Source organism: Rousettus aegyptiacus, unplaced genomic scaffold (genome assembly GCF_014176215.1).
Source record: "Rousettus aegyptiacus isolate mRouAeg1 unplaced genomic scaffold, mRouAeg1.p scaffold_m13_p_4, whole genome shotgun sequence".
Classification (NCBI taxonomy): Eukaryota; Metazoa; Chordata; class Mammalia; order Chiroptera; family Pteropodidae; genus Rousettus; species Rousettus aegyptiacus.
In genome coordinates, this window is record NW_023416307.1 from 132593550 (window position 1) to 132616041 (window position 22492).

Consider the following 22492-nt stretch of genomic DNA (forward strand, 5'->3'; position numbering starts at 1 on the left):
AAAAATCAACTTTTAATTAATAATGAGTTGTCTATTTATTCTTCTACATTAGTCCAGTGTTCCCAGTTTTTAGTCTTCTACATTTTTTCCTATTGAAAGTAAAACTACTGTCTACACAGATGAATCCCCTACCTTCCTTTTGAATCTGTGGTGTTCACGATGCTGGCTCCTAACGTATCAATTAACATCTCAGCAGCACCTTCGTTGTCATTTATCCTGTGTAAGGTAACAAGGTGATCATTATCACAGCAATGGTGTATATCTTAAACAGTCAAAACAAATCTGATTCGTTCTGCTTTTACTTACACAGCACAGTGCAATGGACTGAAAGCATTTCCATCCATTTTCTGGAAAACTTCTTGTTCTAAAAGAAGTTCTACACATGTCTCATGGCCTAAATATGTAAATGAGAATCAGATATTAAAATCCCCCAAAATACGAAAGGGCCAATATACATCCATATACCCTTACACAGGTAGGAAAAAGCTTTCCATGAATCAAAAATAAACAGTCCACTAAACCCATTACACAGCATATTTTCAGGAGCTTTGGAACACAAAGTATGACCTCAAGACCTGGAGTACAGTAGCTTCTTATGATAATTTTACTGTAGTTTATTATGTACATAGCAAATATTTACTTTGTGGGGGAAAAATTGTTTCATTATTCTTTTCCCTAGTGACCAGTTTAGAGTTATTCAGTCATCATTTTTTAAAATGTCACATTTATACAGCACAGTATAACTTTCAAAATAATGCATATTTATACAACATAATTAACTTTAAAATTTAAATATTTTCTAAGTATAGTAATGAGGTAAGGGTGAAGTATCAACTACTATGGAAGTGTTTGGAGGGAAGAAGCACATGTCTCTGCTCCTACCCCTACTGTCTCAGTTCCGCATTCTATAACTGCTACCTTAACAGTTCTAGAAAATTTCAGGCACATACAACTATATGTACACACACATGCAATTCCCTTTTTAAATTTTTACACAAATGGGACATTACTTCTGCAACTTTTTTTTTTTTTTTACTTAACAAACTGTATATATCCTTCCAAAATGACATACATAGAAATCTTATTCTTGAATGTTTGGAAGAACTTCACAATATTGAAGTGTATCATAAATAATTTCATTTCTAATTATGGCTTTCAAGGTGATTGCTGGTTTGATTTTCTTTGTGTATTATCAATAATATTGTAATGAAACATTCCAATACTATTTTTTAAAAAGAATATTTTTCCAGAATAATTTTTTGGAAATAATATTGTGGGGTTAAGGGACAAGTATATTGATTACTGATAGTTTTTAATACAACTCTGCAAATAGGGAAAAACTCAAACCTCAAGTTTTCTTAATCTAATTTACAAAGTCTCTGTTTTAGTAAGAATACAACAATTGCTGTACTAATTGTTGCAATTGAAATGTTGCTTCTTTTATTTCATTGGGCATTTGGGAATCTGCTGTAAGAATAAATTAGATTCTTACATGGCCTCTTTATTTCTCTGGCTTAATATCTGGCTAAAAAAGTAATGCTATAGTCCTTTTTTTTTTTTAATTACTATAACATTCTTAAACAATAGCTCAACTTAATCTTTATCCTATAATTGTTTTTACCAGGGGAAAAAGTAAATAGGAAACCTTTAATTGTGTTCCATCTTTTGTCAGTTCTATAATCCAGTGGTTCTCAACTGGAGCAGTTTTGCCCCTCAGAAGACACATGCCATGTCTGGAGACATTTTTGCTTATCGCAACTGGGCATGGGGTAGGGAAGTGCTACTGGCATCTAATAGGTAGAAGCCAGAGAAGCTGCTTAAACATCCTGCAATGCACATGATAGTCCCTCACGACAAAGCATTATCTGACCCAAAATGTCAAGAGCACTGAGGTTGAGAAACCCTACTTTCTCTCATGTTAACTCGTTCCCAAAAATTAACCATAGAAAGCTGTCCAACATTAACCTAAGAGTCTCTTATTTTCCTGGCATAGCAGTTATCGAGGTGTGGTATGGGTAACTCTGGGATATAACTAGCCATTAAAGAAATCTGCCACTCTCCTAAAAAATTTTTTCTTTTGGAAAACAGTTAACTTTCAAAAAATGTTAACTCATATTGACATGTAACAGAATAGTATTTTAAAATAAATTATTAAATAGCATTAAATTTCTCAATTCTAATTTCCAATACAGTAAATATTAATAGTGATAAACCCACAGGTTCTAAGACTAAAAGGTTTGAGAATCACTGAGTATATTGCAAACTGCAAAAAGAAAAAAAGAAAAAAAAAGGGAGTTCCTGGGGCTCCTGATTACCTCCAGCAACCATTATTGGGTCATATCAAGCCAAGAAACTAATTACTTGTGTCCTAGTTTATGAAAAAATGAAAAAACTTGTCTCTTCATGTTTCAGAGGAATACACTGACAATGACCAGTGCTTTGTAAAATTTAATAATTTTTTTAAAGGAACATATGAGATAATGCAAGTACTCTTAAGTTCTACGACTGAAAGACTACATAACTAAAATCTGAACTTGAAGGTTTACTTATGTCTAACCAGTTCCTTTCTAAAGCTTTGTCATTAATCCATTTTGAGAGAAAGGTTATTTTCTGTTTTGTTGCAGTGCTTCCAATTTTCTTTTCAGCTGTACAATAATTACTAGTCAAAGTAAAACCATCTTACATAATTTACTCTCAAAATGCCAAATTATAAAATAGGCTTTTGGCTATAAATATGGTATTAATTTTAGACTGTCTGTATCGTTTCTTATTGCATATAGCCAACACACATCTAATTCTTTATAGCTCAATTCAGAATCATAATTTTGCTACAGTCTGGAAATTAGACACATCTGTTATGATCTTTAAATGGCAACCAGGCATATAGTTTGTGCAAAATTTTCTCTTGTACACTGCGTGCTTAGAAAGTCTAAATTCAGTAGAGACAGAGTAGAAACTCACTTTAGGGAAACAGTATTCTGCAAAAAGACTTAATAAGAAATGTTATAATAGATAGCAACTCTCCAAAGGACAGTTACAGTAGCATATTTACAACTAAATTCTCTACCTGAGGAAAAATATCTTTCGGTGTGATTCTACCAATGGTTAATTTGCTCATTGATACATTACAAAAAAAATTCAAGCAATGAAAATCTGCTTCGAAATAGTTTTATCTCAATTTAATGCAATCCCCATTAAAATCTCATCAGCATTTTTTAAAGATATAGAACAAAAACCTATCTGATTTGTATGGAAGCACAAAAGACCCCGAATTACCAAAGCCATCCTGAGAAAAAAGAATGAGGCTGGAGGCATCACTCTACCTGACTTCAAATTATACTACAAAGTGACAATAAAACGGCATGGTATTAGCAGAAAAACAGACACACAGACCAGTGGAACACAATAAAGAGTGCAGAAGTAAATCCATGTTTATATGAGCAAATAAATTTTCGACAAAAGAGCTAAAAACATACAGTGGAGAAAGGAAAGCCTCTTCAATAAATGGTGCTGGGAAAACTGGAAAGCCACCTGCAAAAGAATGAAACTAGACTGTTGTCTTATCACCACACACCAAAATTAACTCAAAATGGATTAAAGACCTGAATATAAGACCTGAAACAAGAAAATGCATAGAAGAAAACATAGGAACTAAACTCATGGACCTTGACCTTAGACTTAAAGAGGATTTTATGAATTTGACCTCAAAGGCGAGGAAGTAAAAGAAAAATAAATGAATGGGACTACATCAAACTAAAAAGCTTCTGCTCAGCAAAAGAAATCATCAACAAGGTAAAGAGACAACCATCAAATGGGAAAATATATTTCTAAGCAACACCTCCAATAAGGGCCTAATATCCAAAATATACAAAGAACTCATACTCAATAATAAAAAACAAACAATTCAATTAAAAAATAGGCAGAGGACCTGAACAGACACTTCTCCCAAGAAGACATACAAATGGGCAAGAAACATATGAAAAGATGCTCAACATCGCTAGTTATTAGGGAAATGCAAATCAAAACCACAAGGAGATACTATATCTCACACCTGTTAGAATAGCTATAATCAACAAGACAAGTAAAAACAAGCACAGGAGAGGATGAAGAGAAAAAGAAACCCTCATACACTGCTGGTGGAACTGCGAATTGGTACAGCCGCTATGGAAAACGGTATGGAGGTTCCTCAAAACACTAAGAATTGATCGACCATACAATCCAGCAATCCCTCTACTGGGTATTTACCCCAAAGACTTGAAAACATATATCCAAAAAGATATTTTCACACCAATGCTCATTGCAGCATTATTCACGGTGGCCAGGACATGGAAACAACCAAAGTGTCCTACAGTAGATGACTGGAGAGACAAGATGTGGTATATAAATACAGTAGAATGTTACTCAGCTGTTAAGAGATGAAATACTGTCATTTGTGACAGCATGGATTGACCTTGAGAGAATCATGGTAAGTGAAATAAGTAAGCCACACAGAAAAATTTGAAAACCACATGACATCACTTATAGGTGGGATATAAACCTAAAAACAACAAACAAAAAGGACAAACAGAGACTCATGGACATGGACAATAGACTAGTGGTTACCAGAGGGTGGAGGGAGGTAGATGGGATAAAAGGGGTCAAATATGAGATGACAGAAAGAAATCTAACTGTGGGTGGTGAACACACAATGCAATATATATATGCCTTACTGTTGAATTATACACTTGAAACTTACAGATTTTGTTAACCAATCTCATAAGAAATTAAAAAAAATAGTTTTATCTCACTGACTTCTCAAATAAACAAAATTCATATCTGTGAGTGTTTTTCTAGTATATTTTCAGTTTTCCTTAGTCATAAAATGTCAAGCTACATTTTAAAAACAAACCAAATTTTGATGGCAAAATATAGTATCCTTTTTGACTTAGGACTAATCTTTTGCCACTTCACTATACTCATTTAATACTAACTTTAGTGAACTGAAAAGAGAAAAGAGAAGTTAAAATCCAAAGGCTTTATAGTTTTTAAGACTGTTCTGGCTAAGGATCTGAGGCAGTAAAAAACTAAATTTTTGAATTAGCAATACATTTAACTATTCAATTTCTAATGGTGCCATCAGTATTTGGAATTGAAGGATACTAATAGTAATCACAGAGCAGTCCTTAGGAAGGGACCAAAACCAAGAACAGAACTCTCACATAAGAATTAATATGAAAATCAAAATATTACGTCTAGAAAGTACTTATGAAAATACTTAAACTTTAATTTTGCAAGATTCAGATTTTTCCTTTTTCATCATAAATCAACATTATTTGTCAAAATGGTTCCCAGTGAAAGAACAATGAAACAATATATTATAGAAAGGTAGAAATCTCAACTTTCGGTAAGTTAAGGCAATCAGGTGAATTTTAGAACAGATACTACACTTATTTTAAGCAAGTAGATATTTATATAAAGAGGTAATTTATATTTTCTCTACCTTTTGAGGGAAAGTTATAATTGTGAACTAGTTTTGTAGATTTACTCTCACAACTAACCTTAATCTGAATGCTATAAGGAAATTCAAAACAAAAATACTCTTCAGGTCCCTAAAACCTTAGGCTGAAATTTTGACAGGATTGATGTTTATACCGTACATAATGTATGTATTTTCTAGGATGACCAAATCTATGGTCCTCCGCAGGAAAAAATTAATACATCTCAACATTCTTCATTACTTAAATTATTTTAATTAGTGAAACTCATAAGCCAAACTCCATTTTAAACATCTATACTTTAAAATAGCTTTATACTTCTCTGAGAACCTTTAATGAGCCGACTTGTAAAAGGACTGTGACTGTGAGCCTCTGGGAAGCTAAAAGTAAGTCAGTTTTAATCATGCAGCAAAGTTAACTTAACCATGAAAGTTTCTAAGTTTCTGAAGTTTCTACTTCCATAATCTGAAAGGATTTTATTCCCTTAAAATGTTGAGCGAACATGTTACTGTTGACATAAGAATCTTATCTTGCAATATGTTTAGAAAACATATACAGATTTTGGTTTAGAATATGATGCCTTTTCATTGTTTCTTCTACCTTTGTCACTTTTCTCTAAAACAAGTACATTCAGAAAATAAAAGAATATAATCAAAATACAAGCATACTATAAAAAAGACACTGGCAATATTATAAAAGTAACTTAAAACACAAAATAGTTGTTTAAGCAAAAGTCTAAGAAAAATTTCAAATTTAGTGATAGCTTATCTGGAAACATCTTTGACAGCCAGAGTCAGCTTTAGCATGACAAGGAATAGAAGTACGTACACTGTGACTACGCAGTAGATTATTCCTAGGCTTCCTACTAATTTTGAACTTTAAGTCTGCTTTATAAATATGTCATCCTCATGCACATCAAAACGTGTTGTAGTCAGTTGTCTCTGCTTGGTACATAATAGGTATTTAATGTAAATTTGTATCTGTATACTTAACCGTTATAGCAAGCCCAGTGAAGTGCTGTATATCCATGATTGTCTGTTATGGCTGGATTTGCATCCACAGATGCTGCTGACTGCAAAAGGGCTCCAAGAACACCAATGTGTCCACAGGCAGCTGACAAGTGTATAGGTGTCCGGCCCCTGCTATCCCGAAATAAGCACTTAGCACCATGTTGAAGTAATGCATCTACACATTCTTCATGGCCTGTAACTGCCTGGAAGAAAAATTATTTGAATGTAGTTGAATATATTATGTTGGGCACTACATATCAATTATAGCCAATTCAAAATCTTTAAAGTCCATATTCCCCATATCCGTTTGCCAAAGCATTTATCATTTTTGAGTAATTCAGTAGTTTTATTGGAAGTGACTTTAAGACTCAGTTAGGACAATAACTTTGTCAAAATATAAGTGGTATGAAAAACAGGAATAGAGGAACTTATAATAATTCAATGGAAATAATGACATTTCAAAGGTGAAAAAGACAAAAATGTTTAAGAAAATAGTTTTGGTAATAAAAAAAAGTAAAATTGACATTAACTCTATTCAAGGTTTTAGGGTTTAAAATCTCCCAACATTACTGTTCCTAGGATTAAGTTGTACTTTGTAGTTGATTAAGATTAGCATTCAAAAACTAAGATACTGAAAGAAATGGCAAAGATTATTTGGTAAAATTTAATGAAGAAAAATAAACAAAGCCTAGTTGTTTTAGGTAAAATGAGGTCATAAAAACTTTTTGAAAGGAACTGGGAATATTTTTGCTTACCCCTCTATGCAATGCTGTCCTTCCCCATTTATCTTTGGCATCTACATTTGCTCCTTTGTTTAGCAGTGAATAAACACAGTCTGTGTGCCCGTTGAGTACAGACAGCATCAGAGGAGTCCTGAGCAACAACAGGAATAGATTCAGTATTATCACTTATATGACTCTGCTCCATGAAAAACAGTCACTGTGGTGGCCTGTTTTCTAAACATGCCTTTTAGTGATGGAACTTAAAGTACACTTAAATTTTAAAAAATTATATTTGATGTTACTTAGTTAAATAATATGACAGACTTACTATAATAGGGGCAAAAGCATAAAGATTAACAAATATCCTAAAAATAATTTTAAAATTATTAAGACTTACTGTCCATTTCCATCTTGAATATCTACCGCATTCTGTGGTTCTGCATTTCCTATTAGTAGTCGTAAGCATTCTGAATGACCATTTGTTGCTGTAAAGTGGTATTTAAAAATCTCAGTAATATATATAATAAAATAGAAAATGTCCATCTTAGAATACATTTCCTACGTATAATTTTAAGATAGCTTTATTGAATTTAATAGAAAAGAAAGAAAAATATCTACAGATAAAAAAAAAGGTTTCTATTGCTGTTATTGATTAAACCGACCAAGATATGAATCCCTTATGGTAAATTACAGCCATAGCCATGCTTCATCATCTGCACTGCTAATAAAATGCTCATTTTATTTAGTTCTCTTGTGGTAGCAATGTGGTCAGGGAGGGTGGCCTGCTCCACCAAGGGAAGAAATGATGATTAGACCAAGCCAATCACATCTCCATTCCTCTTTGCCAGTGATTGGTCTCAAAATGAACACTGACCCCGTTTTGACCACTGAGATATCAAGAAGTCTGGGGGGTTCTGGGAAATAGTTATATCCCTGATAATGAAATGCCCTACTTTCCCCCTCATTTCATATTTAATTCTGTAGAGCAGCAGCAGCCATTCTGTGACATGAGTGCAAAGACAAGAGAATAACAGAAAATCTTTCGGAGTTCTGACGCCACTGCTGACGCCTTGAACCAACTCTATTTCTCACATTTAATGTGAGAGACTAAATCCCTGTCACTTAAGCCATCTTTCAGTTGCATACTACAATACCAATTCGCTTCCAGAAAAAAAAAAATCTCAGCATCCTTTTCATTACTTACGAGTAAGAAGCTCCCTAGTAGATCTCCAAATTTGAAAGACATCTATAGAAATAAGGCTTGCTTCTATTGACTAGGTAGGTGTTAACAGTAACATATAGCTCTTCGAGTGGCTAGGACTAACAGAGCATATGGCATTGGTTAGCCCCTTCTGAGGGAAGGTTAAGTGTCTTGAATCAACATTCATCTAATAAGAGTAAGAACACTCCATCAGAGGTTTAAATTAACTCAAGCCCCATAATTATATATAACCTTACTCTTTTTCAGAATACAAAATGACAGCATTATGACCTCTTATTCTGACCTCATAGCAGTTTGTATCCATATATTTATTAGGAGTTTTAATCCATTATTAAAATTGTCTTTGAGCACTACTTGAATATCCAATAGTTTCTAAAAGGCTGTTCTGGAGTAACAGTGGGTGTTACTTATCTATAGTCTTCTAAAATGCAAGTTCCCCCCAAAACCGGAAGCAAAGTACAAGACCTATATTCAACTATGTCCTTAAAATTCTCTTTGTAAAAACAGCCTAAGTGAAATGAATCTAATCATCTAAAGATGGCCTATTGGGGATGAGAAAAATACTGGGCTAAGATTTCATCAAATATACCACTTTGGCTATTTAATATGAACACTGTCTTGTAGTAATTCACACAGAGTTGTGAATCTGTATCTGCTAGTTATACACAGATGGTACCAAGTCATCACCATGAAAAGGTTACATGCTTTTGCATTTTCACACTTTTGCAACAACATAAAACTGTATCATGGAGTAGTTCTTGAATAAAGTCAGTGCTTTATAACTCTTGTTAAAAAAAATATTTAATGCAGTACCTGGTACAGTTAGTCAAAATGTTCATTAATTATTACACGAAAGCACACACCTATCTAAAAAAACTTCCATCAAAAAGAAATAAAAAATATTTTGCATTATTTTGCTGATAATGTACTTCATAAGCCAGACCTACATAAATCCAATTTCTAAGGTAAATAATGATTTTACCATTTAGAATATGGTAGAAAGTACTAGGGGGGAGGAAAGGGACAGAAAGACACAACAGAAAAGTCCAACTGAAAAAGAATAGAAATTGAAAAAGAAGAGTATTAGATGGAAAGTGGTAAGTAAAATCATGCATATTTGACGTACCTGCCGCATGTATAGGTGTTCTCTTCAAAATATAATCTTTTACTAAGATTGAGGCTCCCTGATTAATGAGTACATCCACACACTCGACATGGCCCTTAAATGCTGCAAGATCTAAGGGTGTTCTTCCACTACTATTTCTCACATCGAGATCTAACAAAGACTGTACCAACACTTCCAGTGCTTGATGATGACCATGATAGGCCTAGGAATAAATAAAAATATAAATTAAAAAAATACATATTTAGATTGACTTCCCAGATATCTTAGAAAACATAAAGGAATTAAGCGAATTCATCTTTATGGTATTATATTTGATATAATCTAAAATTTCTGTACTGAGAATTCGGAACGTTAACTATAAATTTTTAACATAAATAGTAGACTACAGTGTTGAGGAGTTGGTATTCTACAAATAATAAAAGTTTAAATGACATGTGATCTTTTCATGAGCATACAACGTCTGGTTCATGGCAGACATTCAATGGATATGTGACACAAATTCAACTAAAGGTTTCATTCTAAGTCTATGATTCCAAAGCCTGTGTTTTCAATCACAGTTCAGTGCTCCACTTAGAACTCCCTGATAAAATTTTACTGTACTTAAATTATAGAGATAGCCAGCAACTGAAGTTAAGCTAGAACTTGAGTCTTTTGATTTCTCAAATTAAAATGACTATCTCTATCATGTAATATGCCATCTCAAAAGTAAACATGTCTTTCAGCATTAAAAATACTTAAAACTGAGTCCTGCCTGAATAACTGCCATGAGCCAGACATCGTCCTAGTGATACAAAAGAGCAGAGAGATCTAACAATTTGTCAGATGGAAGCTCCCTTCTTTATAGAGTCTGATAAAAGGGGTTTTCAGATAATTAATTTCAAAAACCAACATGTCAACTGAACATCTATTTTTCTCAGTAGACTACATGCCGAGCAGGACATAAAGCAATAACAAGGCACGGTTCCAGCAAAGAAAGGAATGTTCTCTCTAGTTCACTCATACTGCCACTTTATAGCTAAGGGACTTTCACAAGTTATTTTCTGATAACCACTTAGAACTATAGTTTAGCAGGTTGCTAAATTATCACATGTGAACTTTTCACTGGGGATTGAAAAATGTAAAATTCTACCATTCTTGAACCAAATCTCACATGCTCCTAATCTGAAAAAAGATGCTTAGCTAGATGAAGGCCCAACAATGCATTGAAGGGCCAGAAAGCCATTTCTTGTGGAAAATGTCAAAGTTACCAGCAAGAAGTAAAGTTGCCCTAGGCCTTACTGATCTCTTCGGTGGTTCTGACTACCTACAAGCTTGACTATCTCAAAGACGGAAGTGAAAAAAGACCACTGAACGCTACCGTCCTAGGATCACACCTAATCTTTTTCCTCTATACCAGGTCAGTGAAATCATGCTACTAAAAAAATGAACTTTGAGAAATACACTATATGCAGAAGATAGTAGAAAAAGAAGAGAAAACATTAGGATGACGATGACGAGAAGTCATGTTGATTTGCCACAGGGTCTCCCCCCCCATGACGTCCTTGCATACGACTGAGACAGGGAACTCCCATGCCTACTGTGTACCAAGACAGGAAGCAAGATTAGTTGCCTTAAGCCTTAAGGCAGTGTATTTTCACTGCACCAAGCTGTCCTGGATTGGAAGAGTTTGGAAACAAAAAAATTGCTTCAAGTTCATTTCTGAAAACCTCCTAGAAATAGATACAAAATGCAAAAATGGTGAAATGGTGGTATAATTGCATTGGATTGAGGCTAATTACTAAATTATGAAATCGTTTCCATTTCAGCTTAAAATCACTATTCAGCACACTTATGTTCATAGCAGCACTGTTCACAATAGCCATGAAGTAAAAAACTAGTTAAAAAAACTATAACCTAGTCAAAAACTTGGCAGAGTACTTAGGCTGGCACCTAGGAAGTGTTCAAGTAATGATAGTGCTATGATTTAAAAAATGATGATGATGTAAGAATTGCCCAGTCATCTGCTCAGACATCATTTCTTGCAAGCAACAGTCAATGGCTGCCTCTGTCCTTTTAGATAGCTTATTTATTATGCAAGCCTGGGAGAGCAGATAATATTTCCAAAGACCCAAAGGGCAAGGAAGCAGGAAGCTTCAGCATGCCTTCTTAATTATTTAGAACATGGTAGGAAGTACTAGTGGGAAGACAGGCAGAAAGAGAAAGCAGAAAAGTCAATGTACATGTGTCTGGTAGGAAATATGCAAAGAGAATATTAAGATAAAAAAATAACAGTCTATGAGATGAAAAATTAAATGGATCACTGAACTTGTAGTGATCCATATTAACTTAGTATACAGCCCTATGAGCATTTTACTATACCTAAAATCAGGTCACATGAATAGCTAGTGACACTACCCAAGTTTCCTGATTCTCAAAGCTGCCCCCTCCTCTAACTGTAACACACTTTGTTTAAAAAATAAGTTCTTCCTTCAGCACAGAAAGAACAAGATTGGGCTCTGCTCGAAATTTCCTAAGGTAATTCATTACCATATCTGATGTAATGGACTATCATGCTCTCTCCTAACTTCCTCTTCTCAGTGACTGACAGTAAGAGGAGAAATTCAGAAGTACCTTAAGCTAGAAGGGACACCAGATCATGTAGCCAAGTCCTATAACATGAAAAACTGAAGGACCAGTGAACAACACACACCTACCTAATTAGCACACCAAGATCACAAAGGAAGAAAAAAGTTGTAGAAATAATGTAGAAATTATAGTTCTTATACCACGTGCTTAGTAAGTCAGAAACTATTCCACTATGGTAATGCATCTTTTTAATTTTTGTATTTTAATTTTTTTCTTTGTTTTTAAATGGCAGTGCATTTTAAAATTCATATCACAGGTATATTCTCTCCCTTAGAGCAGGCAGGCCTTGGGGGAAGCCCAGAAAAACAAACAAAAACAAAATAAAACATAAAAGTGCATTCAAGAATTCTCTGAAGTAAGAAAGTTCTAAAAGTTTTAATTCCATGATCATCATTACATAGACCAAAAGTTCTGGGTACTAGTTTGAGTCAACACAAACAGATATATTTTCAGTGAATCAGCCAACAAGTTGACTGTGAAGGAAGTACTCACAGCCAAGTGTAAAGGACTTATTGTTGCTCTATTATCTGAATCACTCAGCATGTCTGTTCCAGAGGTTTCCATTAACTGAGAAAGAAAAGCATTTTAAATGTTAGAAATGATACTTTTATGTATAGTATAGCAGTTATTCTCACTCCCTGTCCCTCAGGTTAAAATCCGTTTTACAGTATACATTGATACTTGACTATTGATTTAAAAATTGCACACCATCATGTTATGAAAACTAAATTCAGCAAGTTTACAGAACAGATCATCCTGAAAGGTGGGAAGACCACAGACTTAAGAGTTTTAAGGGAGGGCTATAAACTAAGAGCTTGAGGAAATGCTATTTAATTACCACCAAGTAAGAACCTCCCTCACCCTCTGCATACATGATTTCTGTCACTATCTTTGTTCCCAGGAATGTGAAAAACAGGCTTCAGCTCTAGTGAAAGAAAATAATTAGGACAGCCCAAATAGTAGTGTGCACACGTGTGTTGGTGTCTGATACTTACGACATCTAAAGGAGTTTCACTTGCAATCTGAAATAAAATTTAAAATTGAAACATTTAATTTAGGAAGTAGTCACATATATAAAAAAGTAAATGTTAACTATGAGTTCCCATTTACACTGGACTTTGTTAAATTCCCTTCTAAATCTGTATTTCCTCTGTCTTCGAAATTCAATAACCAATGCATAATATCATAGACCATAAACCTATATACATGAGTCCCAAAATTTTAGTCTAAAGATACCATAGCATGATAAGCTAAGGAAATATTTGTTATTTCTGTAGCAGGATTCTAAATGCTATATTCACTATGCCAACCTCTTTTTTATTTCTTTTATATACACTCTCCTTGATTTTTATTTCTCTTTGAAGAGAAGGAATGTTTAATATAATTTATAAGGTAAGTCTAAATAAAGAAACCTTTAACGTGAAGCATCTGTTACATACTTGAGAATCTTTTAACTTGTCCCTACTTTCTCTCTGGTTTGGTAAAGTGGGGTGTATATTCAAGAATGAGATTAAAGTTGAAATAAAAAGTTCCTTTGCAGAGAAGTAAAGTCTCCCTTACCAGGAGAGACTGATAAAATAATGGACCTTTCAGAATTCCCTAAATGTACTGGGGGAATGTTCCTCTCACAAGGACATTTATTTCTGACGTAAGACATGGTTACATTTCTTTAGAAATTTCTAGGAAACATTTATTTAGAGGGGCAGGGGAGCTAATGCTACATAGACGCAGGGTAATTAATATAAGAGAAGGACACAAGTAGCCCTCTCCAGATTTAATTTTCTCCTTTCTCCTTTCTTTTTGAAAAAGAGAATGAGATATCTTACTGAGGCAAATATGAATTTGAGAGGTATATAGATTTTCAAAAATGTTAAAAAGCACAGTTAGATTGATTCACTTAATCTCATTTTCATTAAATTATTAGAATATAAACTCATATTAATCCTTCCACAAGAATTCAGGAATCTTACCAGCTGAAGACACAGACGGTGGCCATAAGCAGCTGAATAATGTACTGCATTGTATCCTTGCTTGTCCCGGATCCCTGGATTTGCATCATTTCTTAGTAAATATTCCAGGCACCTATATATAGTAACAACATATTCAAAATTATAAATCCTGCATTTTAACCACTGGTAAAGAGAGACTGAAAATAAAAAATGAGTTTTCTTACACTGAATAATGTAAAATCATGAATATACCTATATTATATAGTCATTTACATGACACTGTTAAATATCATAAAACTACCAACAAAATGTTCTTAAGGGAATCATCTTCATTCTAAGAAAGTAACACCTCCAAAATCTGTAAGCAAGCTTACCTGAGGGCTGTTTTTTATAGTTACTATCTATGGGACTCTCTACTCCACTCAATGTCTGAAAGGATTAAACTCTGAGGGGTGGTGAGCATCCGACACTGGCAAATATTACTGCTTATCTATCTGGAACACATAGCGAGTTAAGTATATCTCATTAGGAAGCTCAAAAAAAAAGATGCAAAAAAAAAAGAAATCGCACAAAACTAAGGTCAGAATTCAATGATGTTGAATTGGAAGATAGAGAAGTGTGTAAACAGTGTAAAAGTGGTATGTAGGTAACAAGAAAGACCTTCTCATGGGAAAAACATTTCATTCCTGTGCTAGAAAATAATTTTAAACAGTTCATAAGTTGTTATAATTTTAGTAAATTTTATTGTTACTGTAGCAAAAAAAAAAAAAAAAAAGAGCACTACATTAGAAATTAAGATTTGTCTCTAGAACTAGTCTGATACCAGCTCAAACTTTTCATCATTTCATCTTTATAGTGAAATGGATTCTGTTTATTCATTTGATATATGGATGCAGGAATCCAACTAAATAGCCTAAATTCTATCGCTCAAATTATAAGTCCATAATTATTCAGTGATAATTTGTCTAATATTGCAGTATGCCTAACTAAATATGAATTCTACTACTAGGAGGAAAAGCTACAATCGAATACTTCTTGTTAAAAATTCAAGTTTCCAAAAGCATACTGAAGTTATATATACAAATAAAAAGAAACTCTGAAGCAATGTAATTGATTTTCAGTATCATATATATATATACACATATATATATATATGAATGAGGACCATCCTTTTCAATGCCAGCCCTTATTCTTTAATGCTAAATTGCTTTAAATCCTTTAGATTTCTTAAGAATTACTTACAGAATCTATATTATAATAGTAGTAAATGTTCATCTTTTTAAGCGGGATTTTGGTATTTATGTATAACTAAAATTATTAGACAAACATGGTGAACTGGTTATCATTATGATTTAAAAAAAAACCCCAAACCCAAATCTGACTCTAAAGTAACAAGACTGGTGTTTTCTGGTGTTCATAAACTAATTCTGAGGGCACTTGAAGCTTTGTGTAAACTCTGTGTACAGTTATCCTAGGTGCCCAACTCAGAAGTCAATACTCAGTGGGATGGAGAAAAGACCTGCAGGGCTCGAGGACAGTCTCACTGCTTTACAGGCACAAACATTTCACTCAAGGGAATATCTTTTTATCTTTAATCAATTTCTCTAGATGCGAGTGATAAAACAGAAACAGTTCTCCTTACTAAGATTTGAATACAAACAACTTCTATCCATGCAACTATTTTAAGACAACTTGCTGATACATGAGTACTGAAAAAAAGATTTATTTAAGGAAAGCAAGACAAGTAGGTAAGTCCACGTTTACTTTCTGAAGCAGGAGAGCATGTCTCAAAGCGTTATTTACAGTGACTAGTTCCAAGTATACAGCATTGAATGATCAGAAATAATTTAACTCTTATACAGGCAGTAGTTTTTTAGTAGTCACATTATTTAATTTTTTTACATTCCTGTTACTCAGATGATTGGTCTATAACAAATACTAACAGTTGATTTATAGCAATAAAATTCCTTCTACTGGTAAGCCTTTTAGATTCTGGTAATATGAATTTTCATAACTACTTTGTGAAATAAGCATTATCTGTAACAAATGAAAAAATTACTGACGGTGAGAAAAATTAAATGACTTGTTCCAAATCTTGTGGCTAGAATACGGCAAAGCATTAGACCTCAGGCCTTCTTTTCTCCAGTGTTCTTACCATGCTACCAAACACTTTACAACAGGAGTTAATGAGTTAGAGTGATACCTTATGCTAGGTACTTATAAAATACTGAATCACAAAATTACTTGATCTTGAAAATCCTGACCTCACTTTTAATTTGCATAGAAAGTGGAAGGGAGACAGTCTATTCTATTTTTTTTCCTGACTGTAAGTTAGCATATACTCATATTAGAAAACTCAGAAAATTATGAAAGGAAGATTTTCTAAAATTTCTCTCCTTCCCCTAAAATAAACTAGGTATGCAAAATCTGGAGGAATATTTATGGCTCAATAGCTAAGTTAGTAATAAACTATACTATTAACATATTTTGTTATTTTCATTTACTACATAAAATTAAGTATTCTTATCCCAATTAAGCACATATTTAAATCAGAGTGCATTTCACCCTATGTAAATTTCTCCTACTCTTCCCCTACCACTCATGAACTTTTAACACTTTTGGTTCTAGTACAAGTTCAGACTGATTCAAACCCATGTGTCAGGACCACTCAGCCAAGGGCAGTGGATGCGGCATTTTCACAAGAGGCTCTTCTTCTTCTACTCTCCCTCATCCTGGTGTACAATAGTGTCTGTTCGCTCTCTCGCTCGCTCTCTCTCTCTCTCTCGCACGCGTGCACACACACACACACACATGGCATGGTTTTAAAAAAATTATTCCTTACAGGAGATTTTGTGTCAGATACTATTTTAAGCAACTCAGATATTTTATACGTCATAAGCTATATGATTTTAGACCAGATTATTATTCCCATTTCACAGGAAAACCAGGCACTGAGAGGTTAAGTAGCTCATCCCAGGTCCCACAAGTGGCAGAGCCAGTATCAATCCCAATGTTGTATTTTATACCTAGACAAAATCAGTTTAACATGGCTGCTGAATGTAAAGTATTATACAAAAGTCAAATATATTTCTCTATACCACAACAAACGAAAATTTAAAGATAATTTATTCTGGCAATAAAAATATCAAATACTTAGGAACATATCAAAGGATTATAAAACTTCTAAATTTTATGATTCCCTTTATATAAAGTTCAAAACAGACAAAAACATACGCTATTAGAAGTCAAAATATAATCTCATTTTTGTGAAAATGTCAACTATTACCAAAAAGGTAGATCTCACTGAAATATATCATAAACATTTACATATAATTATATGAATATAGAAAAGGTCACAGAAAGGCATATATTAGGTCTTTAACTTTGTTTAGACTGTGAGGGACACATTCCAAAATATAAACAACTTTCCCTTGGGATGCTCACAGGAAATTAGTAAACAATCATGAAAAAAAAAAATAAACTCCCAAACATGCATTACTGAATAATAGCAATTTGAAGCCATGGGGAGTTTATTTCTTCATTTAGAAAACATTTCACTCTTACTTTGGCAAAGTATGAATTAATTATGTCAGATTTTCTTATTACTCAACCTATTCTTGGGATTAAATTCTTGGAATTTAGAAAAATAAATCAATGTTTTAATGCTATTTAAGCCTCCAAAATAATCACTTATCGAAAGGATGGTATCCTAAAATAATTACTGGGGTTTATAGCTTCCAAAAGGTTTCCAGGGAACAAATCACTGAGTTAATAAATGATAGCATTAGACAGGACTTCTGGGATTGATACTTTAAAGATAAGAAACAGAGGCTCCAAAAAACGGTGTTAGATTCTTTATACAAGCAATCTCATTTAGTGTTCTTCACAATTCTAACAGGTAGGTTTCATTCTAATTTTACAGATAAAGCACCTTTTGCTTAGTAATTACTTGCTCAGGCTCAAAGAGGTATAATATGGACACCCTCAAATTTAACTGGGTCTTTTGGACCCCAAAGCTCATGTTCTATCTAGAATATCTATCAGGCTGCTTGGTGTAAATACTGAGAATTAAGTGTTTAAACAATAAATATCACTAACTTATTGCTCAAAACAGTTATATTAAGTGAGAAAACTAAGGATATAATCACTTTAGTACCAGTATACTTCAATAGAAAAAGTAGACTGGCTTAAAATAAAACCACAAATCTGAAACAGTATGGATTGAACATTGTTATTCTTTTGTTTTTGCATAAGAATTCACATTTAATGTAATTGTCTAAGGGCAGACCATCCATAGGATAATGTGTGGGTCTGAGTGTGAGTGAAAAAGATCTCTCAGTGAAGTTTATGTAGATCATGCTAGGCAACACCTAATATCTAGCCTGTGGGAATAGTGATAAAAGACTATCAATGGTGACAATAGTCATTTAGGTATAACTTATTTAGGTAAAACAATCTAGAAATAAAATCCCGAATTTACAAAATTTATAAATCAGAAGATAATCTACTTACCCAAGTTTATAAAAATATTTTCTGATTTATAAACTCTTATATCATAGATTTTTTTAAAAAAAACATACTTCAAATAATTTACCTTCTCCCAAAATCTATCTTTATCTAAATCTCCTGGTATATATGAAATTATATAAAGTGATATATTCCTATCAACAACAGAAAATACATTTTACTAGTGCCGTCAACATTAGAATTTTAGCAAATAATCCAACACAATAAAGTGTTACATGTCACAGACATTGCAAATCTCTTCTCTGTCTCCAATGAGTTTATTTTCTTTCAAGAATGCAATATATGTTGAGGTACTATATTATGCTTTTTATTTTGAGGGCAAAAGTAAATACTAAAGATAAATGAATAGTTCTATCTTAACTGCAATTTCCTTGAAGTATATTTTATAAAATCTTTCCCCAGAAACCATTATTTGTTTTTCCTAAAGGTATTTTCACTCTTTACTGACCACAGACACCAAAGATCTCTTCTCTGTCTCCAACAAGTTTATTTTCTTTCAAAAAGGCAATATACATTAAGGTACTATAAATGGGTCTGATCAACTTTAGGTGAATATTAATTATGAACTTATATATCTCTCATTTAGTCATTCTTGACCAACATTTACTTACTCTGTTATCCAGTTTACTTATTTAAGCAATATTTACTACCAATTACCTGCCAGATTCTGCAAGTTCAATTACTCCCTTTTTGGATACCAATTTACAAGGATTCCTTGCAAATATGACCTGTCTGAAGGATACTGCTATTCCAATCTCTGCGCAATCTTCTGATAGCATGTTTCTCTTTCTCTTTCTTTCCCTTTCCCTACATGCAAGGCTGCTACCTCTAAGTCAGATGGAAAAAATTGGAGGTGATATTAAGATGTGCTTTTGGCAAGGAGAATGAGAGATCTTTATCTTTCTTCTACCTGATCAGTCAACAGGAAAATTGTTGAATAGAAATAGAAAGGAATAACTCTGATTCAGGAATAATTATGAAGCTAATTTATGAGACTTAGAGAAGATAATCAACAACAAAAAGTACAAAAAGAGAAATATAAATTTGCCATAAAGTAGCCATCCATATGGAAGATGCTGGTTTATAGGAATGATAATCCTTCATTCTCACCACATGATACTTACTTGCCATCTGTGTCTGATGTAGCTGCATAGTGCAGGGGTGTGCATCCTCTTTCATCAAGGTCATTCACACTTGCTCCTGATCCCACAAGAGCAAACAGGCACTGGTAATTGCAGTTGGCAGCAGCATAGTGCAGTGGGGATCTTTTATACCCAAGTTAATATAAAAAAAAGAAAAAGACAAGACATAGAGGAGTATACAGGAGCATACTTGACTCTTCACAAATACTATATTTATACTTGAGATTGATTTCTGCCATAAACTAAGTCTTTTGAAGGTCGAGACAGAAAACAAGGAGAAAAGTAAGGTGGCAGAGAACCTCTGAAAAAATAGGAAATCACAAACACAGTTAAATGATTTCAGGGTTCCCAGACAGTACAATTCCAGTGTTTTGAATGAAATACAGATACTTTTTGCATTCTGGTCAGAAACTTGGAAACTTTTAACAAAGCTTACGCTATACTAACAAACAGTTATTGGTTAATATTTATGGAGAGTCAGTCCTATTTGATTCTAAGCTGTTTATTCCCATTGTAATGGTTATTATCATTATATAATTCAATGAAACATTATATAAACTGATGAAAAAAATGTTCCACAGTACAGAGTAGCAGCTTATGTTCATATGTTAGTAGAAGAATAAAAGGTAAGAGAAATATAGGAACATTAAAAAGAATGCTCAGATATATCAACTGTACGATAGAGCTGCAAGGTAAGATCAGATTTCTCAAGCAAAAACTGCATAGTTTTGAAGACTGTTCACTATTCAGAAGTGTTAGGTTTTAATTTCTAAACACTGGATATTGAAATGGAACAATTGAGGAGTCCCTGTCATTGGATTACAAAACTATGATTTCATGACCTTTCATTAAATAAAAAACAACAAAATAAAACCAAAAAGCCCGGAAAGGTGAAGGTAAAATTTAGTCCAGAGTGTTCATGGTTTAATTTTTTTTTCTAAAACATACACTTAATGAAATGACAGTAAAACATTATTTTACTTTATTGGATAACTGTTTAGTATAGTACTTTTAAAGATGCCATTAACCCTGAATTATTCTCAAGCTTCTAAACTCAGAATATGCTTCAAAAGCCCTCTCTGCTATTTGCGGTATAGAATGCTTCAAGTACTAAGAATAAACTAATAAAAGATGGATTAAAGTATAATTATAAAAACTAATCAGCTATAACGATACTGTATGCCAAAGTCAAACAAAGTGATTTTTGATTTTGTAGGTCATTAGTTCCTTCTATTATCAGGCTTAAGAGAGCAGTCTGTTCTTCAAAGTAATTATGAAATCAGATTGTCATTTTTTCTTTTCTTATATGCATTTCTAATTCCTCACCATACATAATTCTATTAACTTCTGCACTGACCAAATCACATTTCCTTCTGACATTCCCACCCTTCTTTGTCATATACACCTTGATAAAATTCTCAAACTCTTGACATACACAATTTTGCTCGTACTGCCATCTCTACTTTTCCAACCAATTCAAACTGAAATTCTTTCTTATATGGTTTTAACAAACTCTGGGTCAATTCTTTAAGTTACTTATTAGACAATGGTTGCTTTAAGCACTACTACCACGAATGCTAGTAACAATGAGGCCTGGGGTTAAACAGTGAGGATGAACATTGGCTGACTACACAGAGACTGTCATTTCACAGGTGCCTTCCTGTATATCTTACTCAGGGGGTGTTGGTATGTGTATAGGTGTATGTGGAAGTTATAGGAAAAGAGAAAAAAAATTACACATATATTTGTAACCAATTTCTTCCCCCTTTCTAGTGCTCCATAACCAACTATGGGTACTATAGTCTCTGATAAAAGAGTGACTTAGAAGAAAGGAGAACTATACTACTGAGTTCTAGGTCTTCTGAGTTTATTTCTTGAAGGTACCATGGGGATTTACATTTCCATGGCTATAATTATGGGAAGAGGAGGAAGAATAATATCAAGAGGCTTGGAGGTGCTTGTAAGGTAAAGTGTGGCTGATAGCTTGGGGCTGTGGCAGGGGTCCAGGTGGAAGAAGGCTGTGGGTGAGAATGAATATTTGGAAGTCATTGATTTACTTGGGCCTCTAGATAAATCATGATCACAAGGCAAAACATGCTGAATTGTTAATTCTCAGAAGCCAGTTAGGTCAAGCAGGTCATTAAGTAAATAACATTAATTAGGCTCTGTGGAGGAACTCTATCACACCCTACCTCCCAAATTTGTCCTTTTTGTTGAAGTCTGCACCAGTATTCAGCAGAAGGTTTAGGCACTCCAAATTCCTATCCAGGGAAAAATAGAAGACTCGTCAGTAGTTTGTAATGAAATTGGTAGGTTTAAATAAGTATAAAAGGATGTTTTCAAATGAGAGTAAAGAGAATAAAATGACATGGTTTATATTTTATGAAAAATATTAAAATTCATCTCATCTGGAATTTAAAAGCAATATAAATACATATTGGCATGCTGATAAGAAATAACAAATGAATCATGTTGTCACTACTTAAAAGGAAGTTCATATCTGTAAAAGAGTACCAAAGTTTTTAGGAATCTTTAAAACAAACTTTGAGCAACATGCTTATAATTGAATGCTTTAAACTTAAGTGGTTTTTAATACTAAATTAAATAAAAATGGGTTAAAAAAAATTAAACCTGAAAACAGATAATTTCCCAAGTCAGCTTTCTCTTATCTTCTCCTATACATGCTGATTACTTA

At 33.3% G+C, this 22492-nt stretch overlaps 1 protein-coding gene across 3 annotated transcripts in view; it reads right to left on the minus strand.

The window, feature by feature from the left end:
* The window catches only part of ANKRD28 (ankyrin repeat domain 28), a 153007-nt gene that overhangs the window by 11245 nt on the left and 119270 nt on the right, over positions 1 to 22492 (minus strand). For all 3 annotated transcript variants that reach the window (XM_016140229.2, XM_016140232.2, XM_016140231.2), the window contains exons 13-23: positions 21990 to 22058; positions 19780 to 19920; positions 14150 to 14261; positions 13175 to 13201; positions 12672 to 12746; positions 9555 to 9756; positions 7604 to 7691; positions 7240 to 7357; positions 6468 to 6687; positions 307 to 394; positions 133 to 216 (exon numbers count right to left, since the gene is read on the minus strand). In XM_016140229.2, coding sequence (XP_015995715.2) covers positions 133 to 216; positions 307 to 394; positions 6468 to 6687; positions 7240 to 7357; positions 7604 to 7691; positions 9555 to 9756; positions 12672 to 12746; positions 13175 to 13201; positions 14150 to 14261; positions 19780 to 19920; positions 21990 to 22058 — 1224 coding nt within the window. The remainder of the gene's footprint in view (positions 1 to 132; positions 217 to 306; positions 395 to 6467; positions 6688 to 7239; positions 7358 to 7603; positions 7692 to 9554; positions 9757 to 12671; positions 12747 to 13174; positions 13202 to 14149; positions 14262 to 19779; positions 19921 to 21989; positions 22059 to 22492) is intronic.